General features: G+C 39.6%; 1 protein-coding gene across 9 annotated transcripts in view; it reads left to right on the forward strand.

The window, feature by feature from the left end:
* Nucleotides 1–15,291, forward strand: part of Trim37 (tripartite motif containing 37) — a 134,830-nt gene that overhangs the window by 64,265 nt on the left and 55,274 nt on the right. For all 9 annotated transcript variants that reach the window (XM_059271450.1, XM_059271443.1, XM_059271446.1 and 6 more), the window contains 3 exons: nucleotides 1,621–1,929; nucleotides 13,490–13,612; nucleotides 14,395–14,584. In XM_059271450.1, the coding sequence (XP_059127433.1) occupies nucleotides 1,621–1,929; nucleotides 13,490–13,612; nucleotides 14,395–14,584 (622 nt within the window). The remainder of the gene's footprint in view (nucleotides 1–1,620; nucleotides 1,930–13,489; nucleotides 13,613–14,394; nucleotides 14,585–15,291) is intronic.

Below are 15,291 nucleotides of genomic sequence, written 5' to 3' on the forward strand. Positions count from 1 at the left end.
ATATACTGAGTTCCAGGCCAACCATAAGATACCTAGTGTAAGATTACCCCCCCCCCCCCCGCGCGCGCACGCACACACACACACAAGTGAACATCAAAACCTGAGAACATGTATATTAATGCATAGTATTATATGCCAAAGTTAGTTAAAAGAAAAATAGGCTTTGTAGTAAGACAGAGATTTGTATAGTCCAGTCTAGGCTCTTTGAATCTGAGATATCGCTGTTTTTACACACAGTGATTTCCCATTAATGCTACAGTTTAAAACCCAATTAGGGCTGTTAGTATAGCTCAGTGGTGATGTGCTTGTCTAGTGTGTGTACTTGGACGCTTAGCTTCACCCCTAGCCTCCCATTCCCAGGGTTGGAAAAGCAGCATTTTTGTTGAAATGAATGCTTTCTACAACATCCTTGGTATGTAACAACACAGACTGACCTCTCCCTTACCTTTCTAAATTGTAGTATTGGATCCAACCAGGGGTATAGACAGGGATTTTGGTGATACCTCAAAGCAGCAGAGCTCACTTTCTGAACAAAATCATAGAACTTCTGTGTAGAAAACAAAGCCTGAGTCACCTCAGTGGTCTGGAGGTGACAGCCAGAATCAATTCCTCTTTTTCTTAAAACATACTTTCTGCAAGTCTTGCCCCTTGGTTTGAAAGATTATCTTCAACTAGGTTCTAGAACAGTTGCTTTTCATTTGTGGTTCAAGTACATTTTGTGTGGAGGTTCACTTAAATCAGTGGCTTTCTACCTTCCCAATGCGGCAACCCTTTAATACAGTCCCTCATGTTAGGGTGACCTCCAACCATAAAATTATTTTGTTGCTACTTCATAACTGTAACTTTGCTACTGTTATGTATCATAGTGTAAATATCTGATTTGCAGCATATCTGTTATGCAACCCCCTAGAGGGTCACAACCCACAGGTTGAGAACCATTGGCTTAACTGATAATTGGTGGTATGTACAAAGTCCAAATGAAGCAGGTCAAATCTGGCTCTGTAATAAACATAATTGACATAACTTTAAGAGGAACAATTTTACAATTTGATTTATAAATAGATCTGATAGGTAAAATAATGGTATTTTAGATATTGTGTGTCATTGGAGGATATAGACTGTATTAACAGTAACATCTCTGCTCTGGAATGTTTAGTTTTTTATGGAAAATTAATAGTGAAGCAACCTGAGTTTTAAATCCAGTCGGCTAAAATAAGGATAACAGCAAGAAGGACATGGGGCAGATAATGAAAGGAAACAGCGAAGTCTTGGATCTAACTTTGGATCTAACCTGTGGGTTGAGACCCACATGTATCAGATATCCTGTGTATCAGATATTTACATTAAAATTTATAACAGCAGCAAAATTATAGTTATGAAGTAGCAATGAAATGATTTTATGGTTGGGGTCACTACACCATGAGAAACTGTATTAAAGGGTCACAGCATTAGGAAGATTGAGAATTCCTGATGTAAGCCATCTTCTAGTCTCAATGCCTGTTCTTTGGTGATACCGTGAAACACTTTACTGCATTTGACACATTAAATTTGTGGGAACGAATGAGGTCATGAATATTAAAATTGATATGAACATGGTTTTTCACTTGCTTTCTTTTGAAGCATCATATTCTCGAAAAGATAAAGAGCAAAGGAAGCAGCAGGCAATGTGGCGAGTGCCCTCTGACCTAAAGATGTTGAAAAGACTCAAAACTCAAATGGCTGAAGTTCGGTGTATGAAGAGTGATGTGAAGACCACACTGTCTGATATAAAAGGCACTGGTGTTGCTTCTGGAGACATACAGACAAACCTTTTTTGTGCTGATCAGGCAGCTCTGGCTACCTGTGGACCTGAAAATTCTGGTAGATTACAGGATTTGGGAATGGAGCTCCTAGCAAAGTCCTCAGTCGCTGGCTGTTATATACGCAACCGTAAGTGAAGAAGTTCCTATAGTGTAATTTCTCCCATGTGCTTTGTGAAACCACATGACTGGTTGTTTTCACTTAACAGTCTATCAGTATCTCTGTTCTAAAGATTTAAATTAAAATGATATATTTTTGTGTATGGATATTTTGCCAGAAGGTGTGCCTGTGTAACATGTATGTGCCTGGTGCCCACAGAGGCCAGAAAGAGTGTCTTGAATTCCCTGGACCTGGACTTTTAGATTGTTGTGGGCAACTGTGGGTGCTAAGACTTGAACCCAGGTCCTCTGCAAAAGTAGTAAGCGCTCTTAACCACTGAGCCATCTCTCCCACCCTTCTTATGAGTTAAAATAGCCTTTTTTCCTCCATCCAAAATTGAGTGACATTTTTCTTTTTTAAGGAATTTGTGTGTGTGTGTGTGTGTGTGTGTGTGTGTGTGTGTGTGTGAGAGAGAGAGAGAGAGAGAGAGTGTGTGAGTGTGGGGGGGGGGAATGTACAACATGGTGCAGTTCAGGAGGTAAGAGGATAACTGTGGAGTCAGTTCTTTCCTTCCACATGTGGATCCCAGGGTTGAACTCATGTCATCAAGCTTTAAAATGGTGAGTGCCTTTACCAGCTGAACTACCTTTCTAGTCTATTCTAATATTTTCCTTTATATGATGGAACTATAGTTGGACTTTCTTTGTGCTACTAGCTCCCAAATACTGACACAGAGACTTATTATTAATTATGAAAGCTTGGCCTTAGCTTAGGCTTGTTCCCAAGTAGCTCTTAAAACTTAAATTCACCCATTTCTATTAGTCTACCTTCTGCCACTTGGCTCATTACCTCTCCTCAGTACCATGCGTCCTACTTCCTCCGTGTCTGGCTGGTGAATTCCACCTCTATACTTCCTAGAGTTGCTCTCTCCTTGGAAATCCTACCTATCCTCTCCTGCCTAGCTATTGGCCGTTGAGCTCTTTAATAAACCAATTAGAAGGTGCCTTGGCAGAGGCACATCTTCACAGTGTTCAAAAAGATTATCCAACAACTCGGAACTAAGGATTTTTGATTGCTAAGTCAGTGCTTAGCATTAAAGGACACTTCATTATCCTTATAGATCCTGTATTGTAGTGATAAGAATCAGACAGTAAGGTATGTAAATAAATGAGTGAAAATAATTTTAATGAAAACTTACTACTGTGAAACAGTAGATAAAGATTGTCTTATTTTTTGGGGGGTATTCAGAGAAAGTCTCTGTAAAGAACATATTTGAGCTGAACCCTTCAAATGCCTTGGGGAATCAGTGTTCTGTATAAACAGGACAGAAGTGCAAATTTACTGGCACAAGATTCAGTTTGAAGGGTTGAAGGGAGACTAGCTTGAGTGGGTATGGTGAATAAGGCAGGGCAGACCGAGAGGTGAAGTCAGAGATAACGGATTAACTCGAGATCTGATAAGACTTCAGTAAGGAGTTTGAGCTGTTTATTTGTTCAGAAAGCTGCATTGTGGAGGAAGATTTAATACCAACCACTAGAGTAGCTGGTATGAATTTAGTAGTATAATCTGGAGCTAAAGCCCTCAGTAGGTAGACTTGCTCATAGCCTGGCAGCCCTCTTGGACTGAGTTTCCCATCCTGAGTATGTAACCAATACTGTTGTAGATGCAAAAAGAAAAGTTACTCTGTTACATACAATGCATGTTTTAGGCCAATAGGATTCAGTTCTTTGTCACAATTTTAGTTATAAAAGGCTGAATAGTTGAAAGACAGAAACGGAGGATATTTTTTGGCCTAAGCAACTAAGTGAGAATGCTGTCATTCACTGAGGAGCAGCAGTTCATAGCCAAGTGTACTAGTGTGTGTAGGTGACCCTAATCCTAGCACTTCAGGAAGAGGGAGCAGGAGATCCCGAGTTTAAGGATGGTTTGAGCTATGTGCCAGAATTCCAGGCCAAGAGGGGTGATGGACAGGTCCAAGGCAGCAGACGACAGTCCATCATCCCAGGACATCTGTCTACCTCAGAAGTCCCCTTCCCTACCCCCCCAGGAGTCAACCGACACCCACCAAGTCAGCTGGAAGCAGTTTTTTTGGGAGAAACGACGTCCCTATTTCTGTTCACCCTCTTTTTTATAATCAAAACGTCTGGAATGTTAGGATTCTGCCGCTCCAGCTATATGACCGCACATATGCAGTTCAGTAGCTAAGCAGGGGGTCTTACGTCTTACGTCATCAGTGCGCTGCATGAGTGCACAAATGCACACAGTGCGGTCACGCAATTAGTGCATGCGTGGCATAGCTCCATAAGCCCACATGCGCATGTGCAGGAGAGTCCTTAAAAAGTCCGTCACAGACTCCTCCCCTCTCTTCTGCTCTCTCCTCCTACCATAGGCCTGGTCGCTCTCTTTTTTTTTTTTTTTTTTTTTTTTTTTTTTTTTTTAAAGATTTATTTATTTATTATGTATACAATATTCTGCCTACATGTAGGCTTACAGGCCAGAAGAGGGCACCAGATCCCATTACGGATGGTTGTGAACCACCATGTGGTTGCTGGGAATTGAACTCAGGACCTCTGGAAGAACAGCCAGTGCTCTTAACCTCTGAGCCATCTCTCCAGCCCCCCTCCACAATAAAGCTCTGAGTTTTGTTGTGCCTTGTGACCTTTCTCGCACGGTAACAGCGCCACTTATTTAAAACCAACATTCCTGCCTCTGCTGGGTTTAAAGGCGTGCACCACCATACCCAACAGTGTTGGTGATTTTAATGGAGAAGAGAAGTCTTGGCAGTGAGGCACTAATCAAACATTTAGAGGTCTGGTGAAGAAAAGGGATTGAGAGGCTGACAATGGAAATTGAAAAAAACCATTAAAACAAGTGAAAAACTAGATGGTGTATTTCTAGAACTGGGGCTGGAGAGATGACTCAGTGGTGAGGAGCACTAGCTGTACTTCCAGAGAACCCATGTTCAATTTCCAGCACCTGTATGGCAGCTCACAATTGTCTGTAACTCCTCTTCCAGGGGATCTGACACCTTCATACAGACATACATGCAAGCAAAACACCAATCAATGTTCATAAAATAAAAGTAAATTATTTTTAAAAATTTTAAGAAAACATTCTAAAAAGAAGTGTTACCACCTATGCTTTATACTTTTGAGAAGTATCAAAAGTGTGTGGAAGAGCACACCGGTTATATGTGAGATGAGAAAACAAAGCTTTCTTTAAAAAGTTACATGTGAACTAAAGAATGTGAGGGGCTGTGTGAACTGAGAGAGAGTTTGGTATTGGGCACTGCCTATGTGTGTTCATTTTCCAAGTCATACATGCTATGAAAAAGGTATGTTAGGGGCTGGAGAGATGGCTCAGAGGTTAAGAGCACTGGCTGCTCTTCCAAAGGTCCTGAGTTCAATTCCCAGCAACCACATGGTGGCTCACAACCATCTGAAATGAGATCTGGTGCCCTCTTCTGGCCTGCAGGGATGTGTGCAGGCAGAACACTGTATACATAATAAATAAATAAATAAACCTTAAAAAAAGAAAAAGAAAAAGGTATGTTAAATTATGGTAAAGTATATATCATGTAAAATTTGACATTTTAACCTTTAGTTGGGGAAGCATATGTGTTAAAATTTTTGGCAAAGTGTACATAAACTAAAATTACTGTTTCAGTCTTACAGTTGAGCAGCATTAGCACTTTGGCATTGTTGTATTGTGCGTCCCTCACAACCATCCATCTCCAAGAGGTTTTCCTCACTCTAAAACTGCATCCATTTATCGGCAATCCCTCATTTCTCTACTTCTGGGGCCTAGGGATTGTTGCTCTCTGCTTTCTGCCTCTGAATATCTCTTTTAGGTATCACATACGATTGGAATTGTTGCAGCATTTGACATTTGGGGGTTTTGTTTGGCTTCTTTATTTCGTGTATCTCCAAGGTTCATCCATATGATGGCATCTTGCAGAACTTCTTTCTTCCCAATAGCAGAATTGTGCTGTATTGTATATAGAGAACACATTTTGTTTATCTATTCATTAATCCTTTGGACAACTGCATTGTTTGTATCTTTTGTCTCTAAACATACATATCTTTCTTTTCAAGCCCCCTTTTAAAACTCAGTGGCATTGTTAGATTATTCTATCCTTAGATTTTGGGGCCAGGTTTTGGAGGGACATGCTTTGCTATTTTCTGTAGCAGACACACACACATTTGTTTTGTTTTTTTGTTTTTCGAGACACGGTTTCTCTGTATAGTTTTGGTGCTTGTCCTGGATCTCACTCCATAGACCAGGCCAGCCTGGAACTCACAGAGATCCATCTGGCTCTGCCTCCCGAGTGCTGGGATTAAAGGCGTGTCCCGCCACCACCACTTTTAACAGGGTACAGGCTACAGGTTCCAGTTCTCTAGATGTTCACCAGGACTTATTATTTTCTGTTTTTTTTTTCTCTTTTTCTTTTCTTTCTTTCTTGAACTAGCCTTCCCAGTTAGCATAGAAATAGAATCTTATTGTAATTTTCTTTTGTATTCATTTTCAAGATAGACTTTTGCTATGCAGCCCGGGCTGGCCTCAAACTCCTGAGTGATCCTTCTGCCTTAGCTTACCCAGTCCAGGGATTACAGTTATATACTGTAAGTGGAAGTTTCTGTCCCACCAGCAACTCCCAAATACCCAGCATCTGCTCCCCAAATTACCACACAGAGGCTTATATTAATTATAAATGCTAGGCTAATAGCTCAGGCTTATTACTAACGATCTCTTATACAGCTTAAAATAACCCATGCTTTTTATCTATGTTTAGCCACATGGCTTGGTACCTTTTCTCAGTACGATATTCTCATGTTGCTTCCTCTGCATTTGGCTGGTGACTCCTGACTCTGTCCTTCTTCTTGCCAACATTCTTAGTTTAGTTGCCCCACCTATACTTCCTGCCTGGCTACTGGTCAATCAGCATTTTATTAAACCAGTTCAAGTGACAAATCTTTACAGTGTACAGGAGGATTATTCCACAGCATTTCCCCCTTTTTGTCTAATTAAAAAGGAAGGTTTTTAACTTTAATATAGTAAGATTATATACAACAAAGTTATTAAGTAAGAAGTACAGTGACACTATCTAATCCATTTGCATTGGCAAAGTTAGAGAAAATACTTATCTTATCTTGGTGAGTCTAGTTTTGTATCTAACTTACCTTCTATTAAAACTAAGGAAAACTATACTTATATCTATCTAGTCTTCAACTCCATCAAAGACCCCAGAGGGTAAAATGTTACCTAATGACAGAGACATCAGGCTGCCTGGACAGTCACCCAAAGTTCCTCTGCAATGTTGGGACATCCAACTCCGGCCTACAGGCTTTGCATTTCTGACAGACTTTCCTGTGAAGTAGGATTTTTGAAGGACTATCTCACTTGGTCTTGGCAAAGTTCTACTGGTCCAGTTTGGACAGTAACTGTCAGCAATTGAGGCAGGGGCAGTTTCTTTGCCCGCATGGCTAGCTTTTGTCACAAAGAAAACCATCATCCTCTTTGAAGTAATTGGTGCTGCCAGGAGCAGATTTGTCTCACTGTCGAGAAAAGTCTAAGTTCTTAAAACATTTTAAATGCCATATTCTGTAGATCTTTGAAGTGTTTGAAGATTGCCTATTTATCTGAAATATATCTCTGTATGACCTTGAAAACCTAACTAACATTAGTATAAGTTTGCTATTATAGATGACTATTAATCTGTATTTTTTGTTTTGTTTTGTTTTGTTTTTTGTTTTTTTTCGAGACAGGGTTTCTCTGTGTAGCTTTGCGCCTTTCCTGGAACTCACTTTGGAGACCAGGCTGGCCTTGAACTCACAGAGATCCACCTGCCTCTGCCTCCCGAGTGCTGGGATTAAAGGCGTGCACCACTACCGGCCGGCTAATCTGTATTTCTTAATTATATTACATTTTTAAATGAGCTGCATAAACATAATACCCTAAACAAGAGTAGAAATATACATACAGTATAACAAAATTCACTTTAAATTTGTATCAATAAACCAAAATTCATACCAATGTAAAATATGTAAGATTAATAGTTGTATTTTTTATTAAAGTAGATTCAATAATCTACCCTTTAATCCTATTATTTCTATATCCCCATTTTCTCTTTACAACAAGATCCCTGAATCTAATTTTTGTTCAGTTTTTTTTCTATTACTGATAACAACTTGTAACCAACCCTCTAAACAATGACAAATACCTATAATTTATTTTTGAGAATATGGGCATAGTCCTCTAGATTACTTCCTGTTGATTGGGGGCCCTGGTAATCCTTGGGGGACCCTGAGAAAATTCATAAGTCTTGACTGGAGTAGTCTGTGAAGCTGGTTCATCTCAGCCAGCAGCCTTGAAGCTGTTCGGGATGCAGAACTCAGAGGAAACTGCAACAGAGGCACTCTGAAACATTGGATTATCTGGGTGATCCATTCCCTTTGAAATTTTTTAGGGGGTCTTCCTCAATCAAACCTCATTTTTGTTAACCCAGAATGAATCCAGAGCCTCTCATTTCCTTTGGAAATAAAAGCATAACCTCTTCTCCAGTGTAACATATCTTTTGACTTGAATTTTGAAGTCAAGGCATTTTCAAAATAAATAGGTTGGATTAATCCAGTAACATTTATAATCAAATGTCTCTTAGCAGCTGTTGCTCCTTCCTCAACAGTCAAACAATTCAAAGGTAGTACAATAGCATACAGTATCCAGACTGTGTATTTTTCATCTTTATGTGGCTTTTTTTTTTCATATTACTTTACTCCCTTTTTAAGGACTTCGTTATTTTAAAACTATATATTTCTTTTTTTTTAAAAAGATTTATTTATTTTTTATGTATACAGTGTTCTGCCTGCATGTATACCTGCAGGCCAAAAGAGGGCGCCAGATATTACAAATGGTTGTAAATCATCATGTGGTTGCTGGTAATTGAACTCAGGACCTCTGGAAGAACAGTCAGTGCTCTTAACCGTTGAGCCATCTCTCCAGCCCAAAACTATATATTTTTTTTATGATTGTCTATAGCTTCTCTTTACTCTCCCAAGCCTATGCTTATTTTTAAACATACTGTAAACCCTTTAGAGGGTTTTGTTTGTTTGTTTGTTTGTTTATTCCTACCACTGCTACCAAGTAGCATGAAGCTTGCCACACACAAACCCCATTCAAGTGCTTTGTAGCAAGACCTCTCAAAAGAGCTGACCATGCTGACAGCAGGAACTAGTAACCCACATCTTTTTTTTGTTTTTTGTTTTTTTTTTTTTGGTTTTTCGAGACAGGGTTTCTCTGTGTAGCTTTGCGCCTTTCCTGGAACTCACTTGGTAGCCCAGGCTGGCCTCGAACTCACAGAGATCCTCCTGGCTCTGCCTCCCGAGTGCTGGGATTACAGGCGTGCGCCACCACCGCCCGGCATATAACCCACATCTTAAAGGAGCCATGCTTCTGCTTGCTGTTAGCAAACAGAACCCACTGAGAAAAAGTAATTACCTAGAAGCTGTTCTTGACTCCATTCTTGTGTGTCTAGAATCTTATTTTAAGCGTTGTCAGATTTTATGTGGAAATTTCGGCCCCATGTTAAGTGCCATATATAAGCTGAAGTTTCTGTTCCGCCAGCAACTCCCAAATACCCAGCTTCTGCTTCCCAAATTACCACACACAGCCTTATATTAATTATAAATGCTCGACTGGTAACTCAAGCTTATTACTAATGTTCTCTTACACTACTTAAATTAACCCATAATTCCTATCTATGTTTAACCACATGGCTTGGTACCTTTTCTCAGTATGATATTCTCATCTTGCTTCCTCTGCATCTGGCCGGCAACTCCTGACTCCATCCTTCTCTCCCTAGCATTTTTAGTTTTGTCACCCTGCCTATGTGTCCTGCCTGGCTACTGGCCAATCAGCATTTTATTAAAACAATCAGAGTGACAAATCTTTACAGTGTACGAGAGGATTATTCTACAGCAATATACCATAATGCCAGACCAAATGAGGTCTTTTTATGTGTGTTTTTCCCCGTCTTCCATATACTTTCAAGCTTCATACATGTTAAATTATGAGTTAATAATAATGCATTCTTTTTGCTGGTCAAAGATATTTTGTTATATAGTGCACATGCTATTCATCCACTATCAGTTGATATATAACACATTTGCACTTTTAAACTGTGATCAATGATGTTACTATGAACATGTATTATGTTATCATGTAGATAATACTTTATTTTGAGTGTACACTTAGAAGTGGACTTGCTGGGCTAAATGGAAAAACCATCTTTAACTTTTTGAGGAATTGCCAGTGTCATACTATTTTCAAAACCTGCAGAATTTTGTACTTCTGCCAGTCATGATTTCAGCTTCTCCATGTTGGCTATAACACTTGCTCTTGTCCCTCTTTGTTGGGAGCCCTTGATGGTCAGAGGTTGCAGTCTGTCATGGCTTGGCAGGTCTCTCAAAAGCTCAGTAACATCAGGGACTCCCTCCCCAGTGAGACTTGATGGTCTTTACTTGCTCTTACCTCGAGAATGTCTCTATGCCTGGAGGACTGACCTTATCTGAAAGCTATCTCTAAGTCTTGATGCCTGATTTATCTCTAGTATGACCTTGGCTCAGTTTCCTGCTAGAAGCTTTCCCCCCTGCTGCACCTATGGTAATTAAGACTTGTACTAGGAGCTTTGCTATAGCACCCTGTGCCACATATGAAACCTTATGATAAAAGCAGCCACTTAATGTAAATTAGGGTTTGTCCCCAGGCTCCCTAATCATATATATATATATATATATATATATATATATATATATTTTTTTTTTTTTTCTAATCTTATATATTTTCTGTAGTCTGGAATAAAGTTGAACTGATTCACTGAAATTATCTCCCAGGGGGCTGTCTCCATTGTATTCACAGCCAAACCCAACCCTGCTCTCCACTTCAGCTCCCTCCCTCCTTGCAGACCTGCAATCCCTGAGGAAGAAGGAGAACCACATCTTTTCACGTTGCCAATTGAATTGTCTTGGCACCCTTGTTAAAGTCAGAGCATAAATGTGAAATGCTTATGGATTCTCAATTTTGATAGACTGTGGGGCTCATATATCCTAGTTCTATCTACAACATGTTCCTGTGCTCATCCCCCAGCCACCCACCTTTGTTTGAGACTGGATCTCACTCTATAAACCAGGCTGGCCTGGAGCTCACTGTGCAGTGCATTCAGGCTGCCCTTGAAGTTAGGACATTGCTCCTGTCTCAGCTTCCCCAGTGCTAGGAGTTGAGGTATGCCACACTGCAACACTGCCCCTCTGCGCTTACTTGCTCTTGTCTTTTCTTTTTCCTTGTTTTTGAGGTAGCATTAGAGGTTTTAAGAGATTTACATTGATGCTAAGCCCTGAAGCTGTCAGAGGAGAGCGGCCATGCCCACTTAGTCCTGACTCCAGAGCTGAGGATCAGTGGTAGGCTGTGAGCCCAAGGCTCTGGAGTCATCCCTGGCGGTGGGTATGGGAGGCAGTCTTCTGTTCGAGATTGCTTTTGCTGTTCTAGATCCCTTACATTTTCATAGAAATGTTAGGAACCTGTTATTATTATGTACATTTACTTAGGGAAGGAGCTTGTGGAGGTCAGAGGACACTTTAAAGGAGTTGTTTCTCTCCTCTCACTCTGTGTGTTCCAGGGGTTGAACTCAGGCTGTCAGAGTTGGCCACAGTGCCTTTATCAGCCGAGCCATCTTGCCAGACTCTGTCTAGATAATGATGGTTTTTTTGTTTGTTTGTTTGTTTTTGTTTTTTGTGTTTTTGAGACAGGGTTTCTCTGTGTAGCTTTGCGCCTTTCCTGGAACTCACTTGGTAGCCCACGCTGGCCTCGAACTCACAGAGATCCGCCTGCCTCTGCTGGGATTAAAGGCGTGCTCCACCACCACCCGGCTAGATAATGATTTTTTAAACAACAGTTAAAAAAGGCATTTTTATATAGATTGTGTTGAATCTGTAGATTAATTTTGGAAGTGTTTCTTTAAGAATATTGTCTCAGGGGCTGGAGAGATGGCTCAGAGGTTAAGAGCCCTGGCTGTTCTTCCAGAGGTCCTGAGTTCAATTCCCAGCAACCACATGGTGGCTCACAAGCATTTGTAATGTGATCTGGCGCCCTCTTCTGGCATGCAGACAGAACACTGTGTATATATAATAAAGAAAAAAAAATGGTTTCTTTAAAAAAAAAAAGAATATTGTCTCAGTCTGAACACAAAACTGCCATTCATGCTATCCTTATTTTCTTTCTGTAATGGATGGCAGTTTTGATATGCAAATCTCATTAAATCTGTTTCTGAATACAATGTCTTTTTGACATTGTAAAAGAAATAGATTTCTTTTTTATGTTATAAACTTTATTATAAAAAACTTGCAAATGAAAACATCAAGGGTTATGAGAGGATATAAACTAATTTTAAAGTTCTAATTCTGTCATAGATTTCTGGTTTTAGTGGTAAGATAAGTGCACAAAACATGTTCAATACTGAAAGTGTAAAGTTTAACTCGAGGCTCCACAGGTTCCCTCTTCTAAATGTGCAGGACTTCACTGAGTTGTGTAGTCTTTGGGGCTGCTTAATTCTGGGGTGTGTTGTTTGTGATAGGAATAGTTTTTAAAGTTTATCTTGAAATTTTTTAATTTTTATCATAGTCTTCGTTAGGACAAAGCCAGACTTGCTAGGCCTGTCGTCAATAAATCTGTTGTGCTTTTCTGTTTGTCTTGGTTTGGTTTTTTGAGACAGAGTCTCACATAACCCAGGCTGGCTCTGAATTCACAATCTTCCTGCTTCTTGCTGTCTTTTTATTATTTATTATTTTGTAATTTCTTGAATATGCCTGCACGGCTGATTAGTCCTTGCTGTGGTGGTGATATTACTATCCCATCCTGTGTCATATCCCCTCCCTCGTCCCTGTCCTGTCCCCGCCTCCCCTCCCCCCCCTTTATTTTAGGCTATATGTTTTGTTGTTGCTACTACTTTGGTTATAACTTATTTGGTCACAAATATTTTGAAATAATTATAATTATGATGTTTCAAATTCAGCATTGATTATCCCTTTGATCTATCAAGCCCAATTTCCATTTGTTTAGATTATAGCTGTAGTTCTCAGCCTGTGGGTCATGACCGCTTTGGAGGTCGAATGTCAGATATTTACATTACAATTCATAACAGTAGCAAAATTACAGTTATGAAGTAGCAATGAAATAATTTTATGATTGGGGGTCACCACAACATGAGGAATTAATAAAGGGTTGCAGCCTTAGGAAGGTTGAGAACCGTTGCATTAGAGGGTTACATTTTTGTTTACACTTCATTGTCTTAATTAATACAACTTTCTAAAAATGAGATTATAGTTAATCTTATTAAGATTCTATTTCACAAGCAACAAAATAGAATTACTTTTGTCACAGAATGCTAAATAAACTGTCAGGACCACAGAGTGCCCTGTTATTTTGGACATTGTAGACAGAAAACCATCCACGTGTAGTGAGGGTTAGACATTTCTCTGACTATATTGTGAGTTATGTGACATTTTACCATATTCAGAAATGCTTCTAAATGTTTTTGCAGCCATAAATAAGAAGAATTCACCCAAGTCAGCTCAGGCCATAGCAGGCAGTCTGTCACTCCGAAGAGCTATGGACTCTGGAGAAAATAGCCTTTCAAAGGGAGACTGCCAGACTTTGTCTGAAGGTAAATTTGGGGAATTTGTAATACAATTTTACTGGGCATATGCTTGGGAATTGATGTGTTGTAGCTTTAACCTTGAAAGGCACCAAAGAGGCTAAAATTACAGTTCAAGTTCTGATTTTGTGGGACCTTTTATTGTTTATTTTTCACGAGTTTGTTTTTTTTCTTTTGTCTTATTTTTGGATTTAAATTATATATTTATCTGCATTTGATAAGATAAAAAGATTTTAATTATATATTTATCTGTATTTGAGAAAGTTTTATCTCTTGATTTTTCTGTCTCGGCCTCCTTAGTTCTGAGATTGCCAACATGTGCCTCTGGGCTCCAGTATTTGAAGTTTCTTGATCTCAAATCAGAACAGTGTTTTCAACTAGATTTTCTGGACTTGTCAATTTTTAAGTAATTAGTCAAAAAGATTGGGAGATATATATATATATATATATATTTTTTTTTTTTTTTTGAAGTTTTTCATAGTTCAAAATGTACGTATAGTAGGCTGGAAAGATGGCTCATGGCTTAGAGCACTTTTTTGTTCGTGCAGAGGACCTGGGTTCGATTACCAACACCCACATGGTAACTCACAACCATCTGTAATTCTACTTCCAGGGGATCTGATGCCCTCTTCTGGCCTCCATTAACACAGGCACACACGTGCACATTTATACATGTAAACAAAACCACTCTTACATTTAAAATTTTTAAAATTAAGAAAATTATGCAAATAAAGTAACTTTCTACACTAAGAGTCTTTCATGTTTATTGTCTTCTCCCTCCTTTCCTGAAGGCTCCCCAGGAAGCTCTCAATCTGGGAGCAGACACAGCTCTCCCCGAGCCCTGACACATGGCATCATTGGGGATATTTTGCCCAAAAGTGAAGATCGGCAATGCAAAGTTTTGGATTCTGAAGCTGTGGTGGTTGCAGTTTTCAATGGCTTACCTACTGTTGAGAAAAGAAGGAAAATGGTCGCCTTGGGGTAAGTAATACTCTTTCATTGTTTGGAACTTGATGTCTACATTATAATGAACAAAATTATTTCTACTTTGGTAGTGTTTGAGGTGTGCATTAAGTTTTTTATTGCATTAAAATGTCACTCTGTTTGAAAACGATGTCATTCTGTGGCACTCTGGCACTCTCCTCTCCTAGCCCACCCTCAAGCCCTGCCTGTGACAGCAGTCCTCCCGCTGAGTGCTGTTTTACAGACGTGAGCCAGCACCGCCAGCCTAGGGTTCTCTGTCACTGACAGCAGGAAAACTTGAGCAGCCTCTGCCTTGGGAGATGTGTGTGTACTTGAACTTTACATGTTGCCTTGTTTTAATCTGTTGTGCATCCTTCAGAGTGCATGTGCTGGGCCATGTGTCATAAGTGAGTCACAGGTTTGTGTGGAGTAAAGTACTTCCAGTAATTGTATTGAGTATTATTGTTATTTTTGTTTGTTTTGAGAGTGGGTCTCATATAGCACAGGCTAGATCTTCAGCTCTTGATCTTCCTGGCTTAACCTCCCAAGTGCTGGGATTATAAGCATTAGCCACATGCCTGGGTTCATTTCCTGTTTTTAAAACACTGCTTTGATCTCATTCATTTTCTACCTTTTGAAATCATTCTCTAAAATGCTAGTTTGGAATTTCCAGAAAAGATAAATGGTGATTGGCATCTTTATCTTTATTCAAAACCCATCATGTC

This window comes from Peromyscus eremicus, chromosome 8a (assembly GCF_949786415.1).
Source record: "Peromyscus eremicus chromosome 8a, PerEre_H2_v1, whole genome shotgun sequence".
Taxonomy (NCBI): Eukaryota; Metazoa; Chordata; class Mammalia; order Rodentia; family Cricetidae; genus Peromyscus; species Peromyscus eremicus.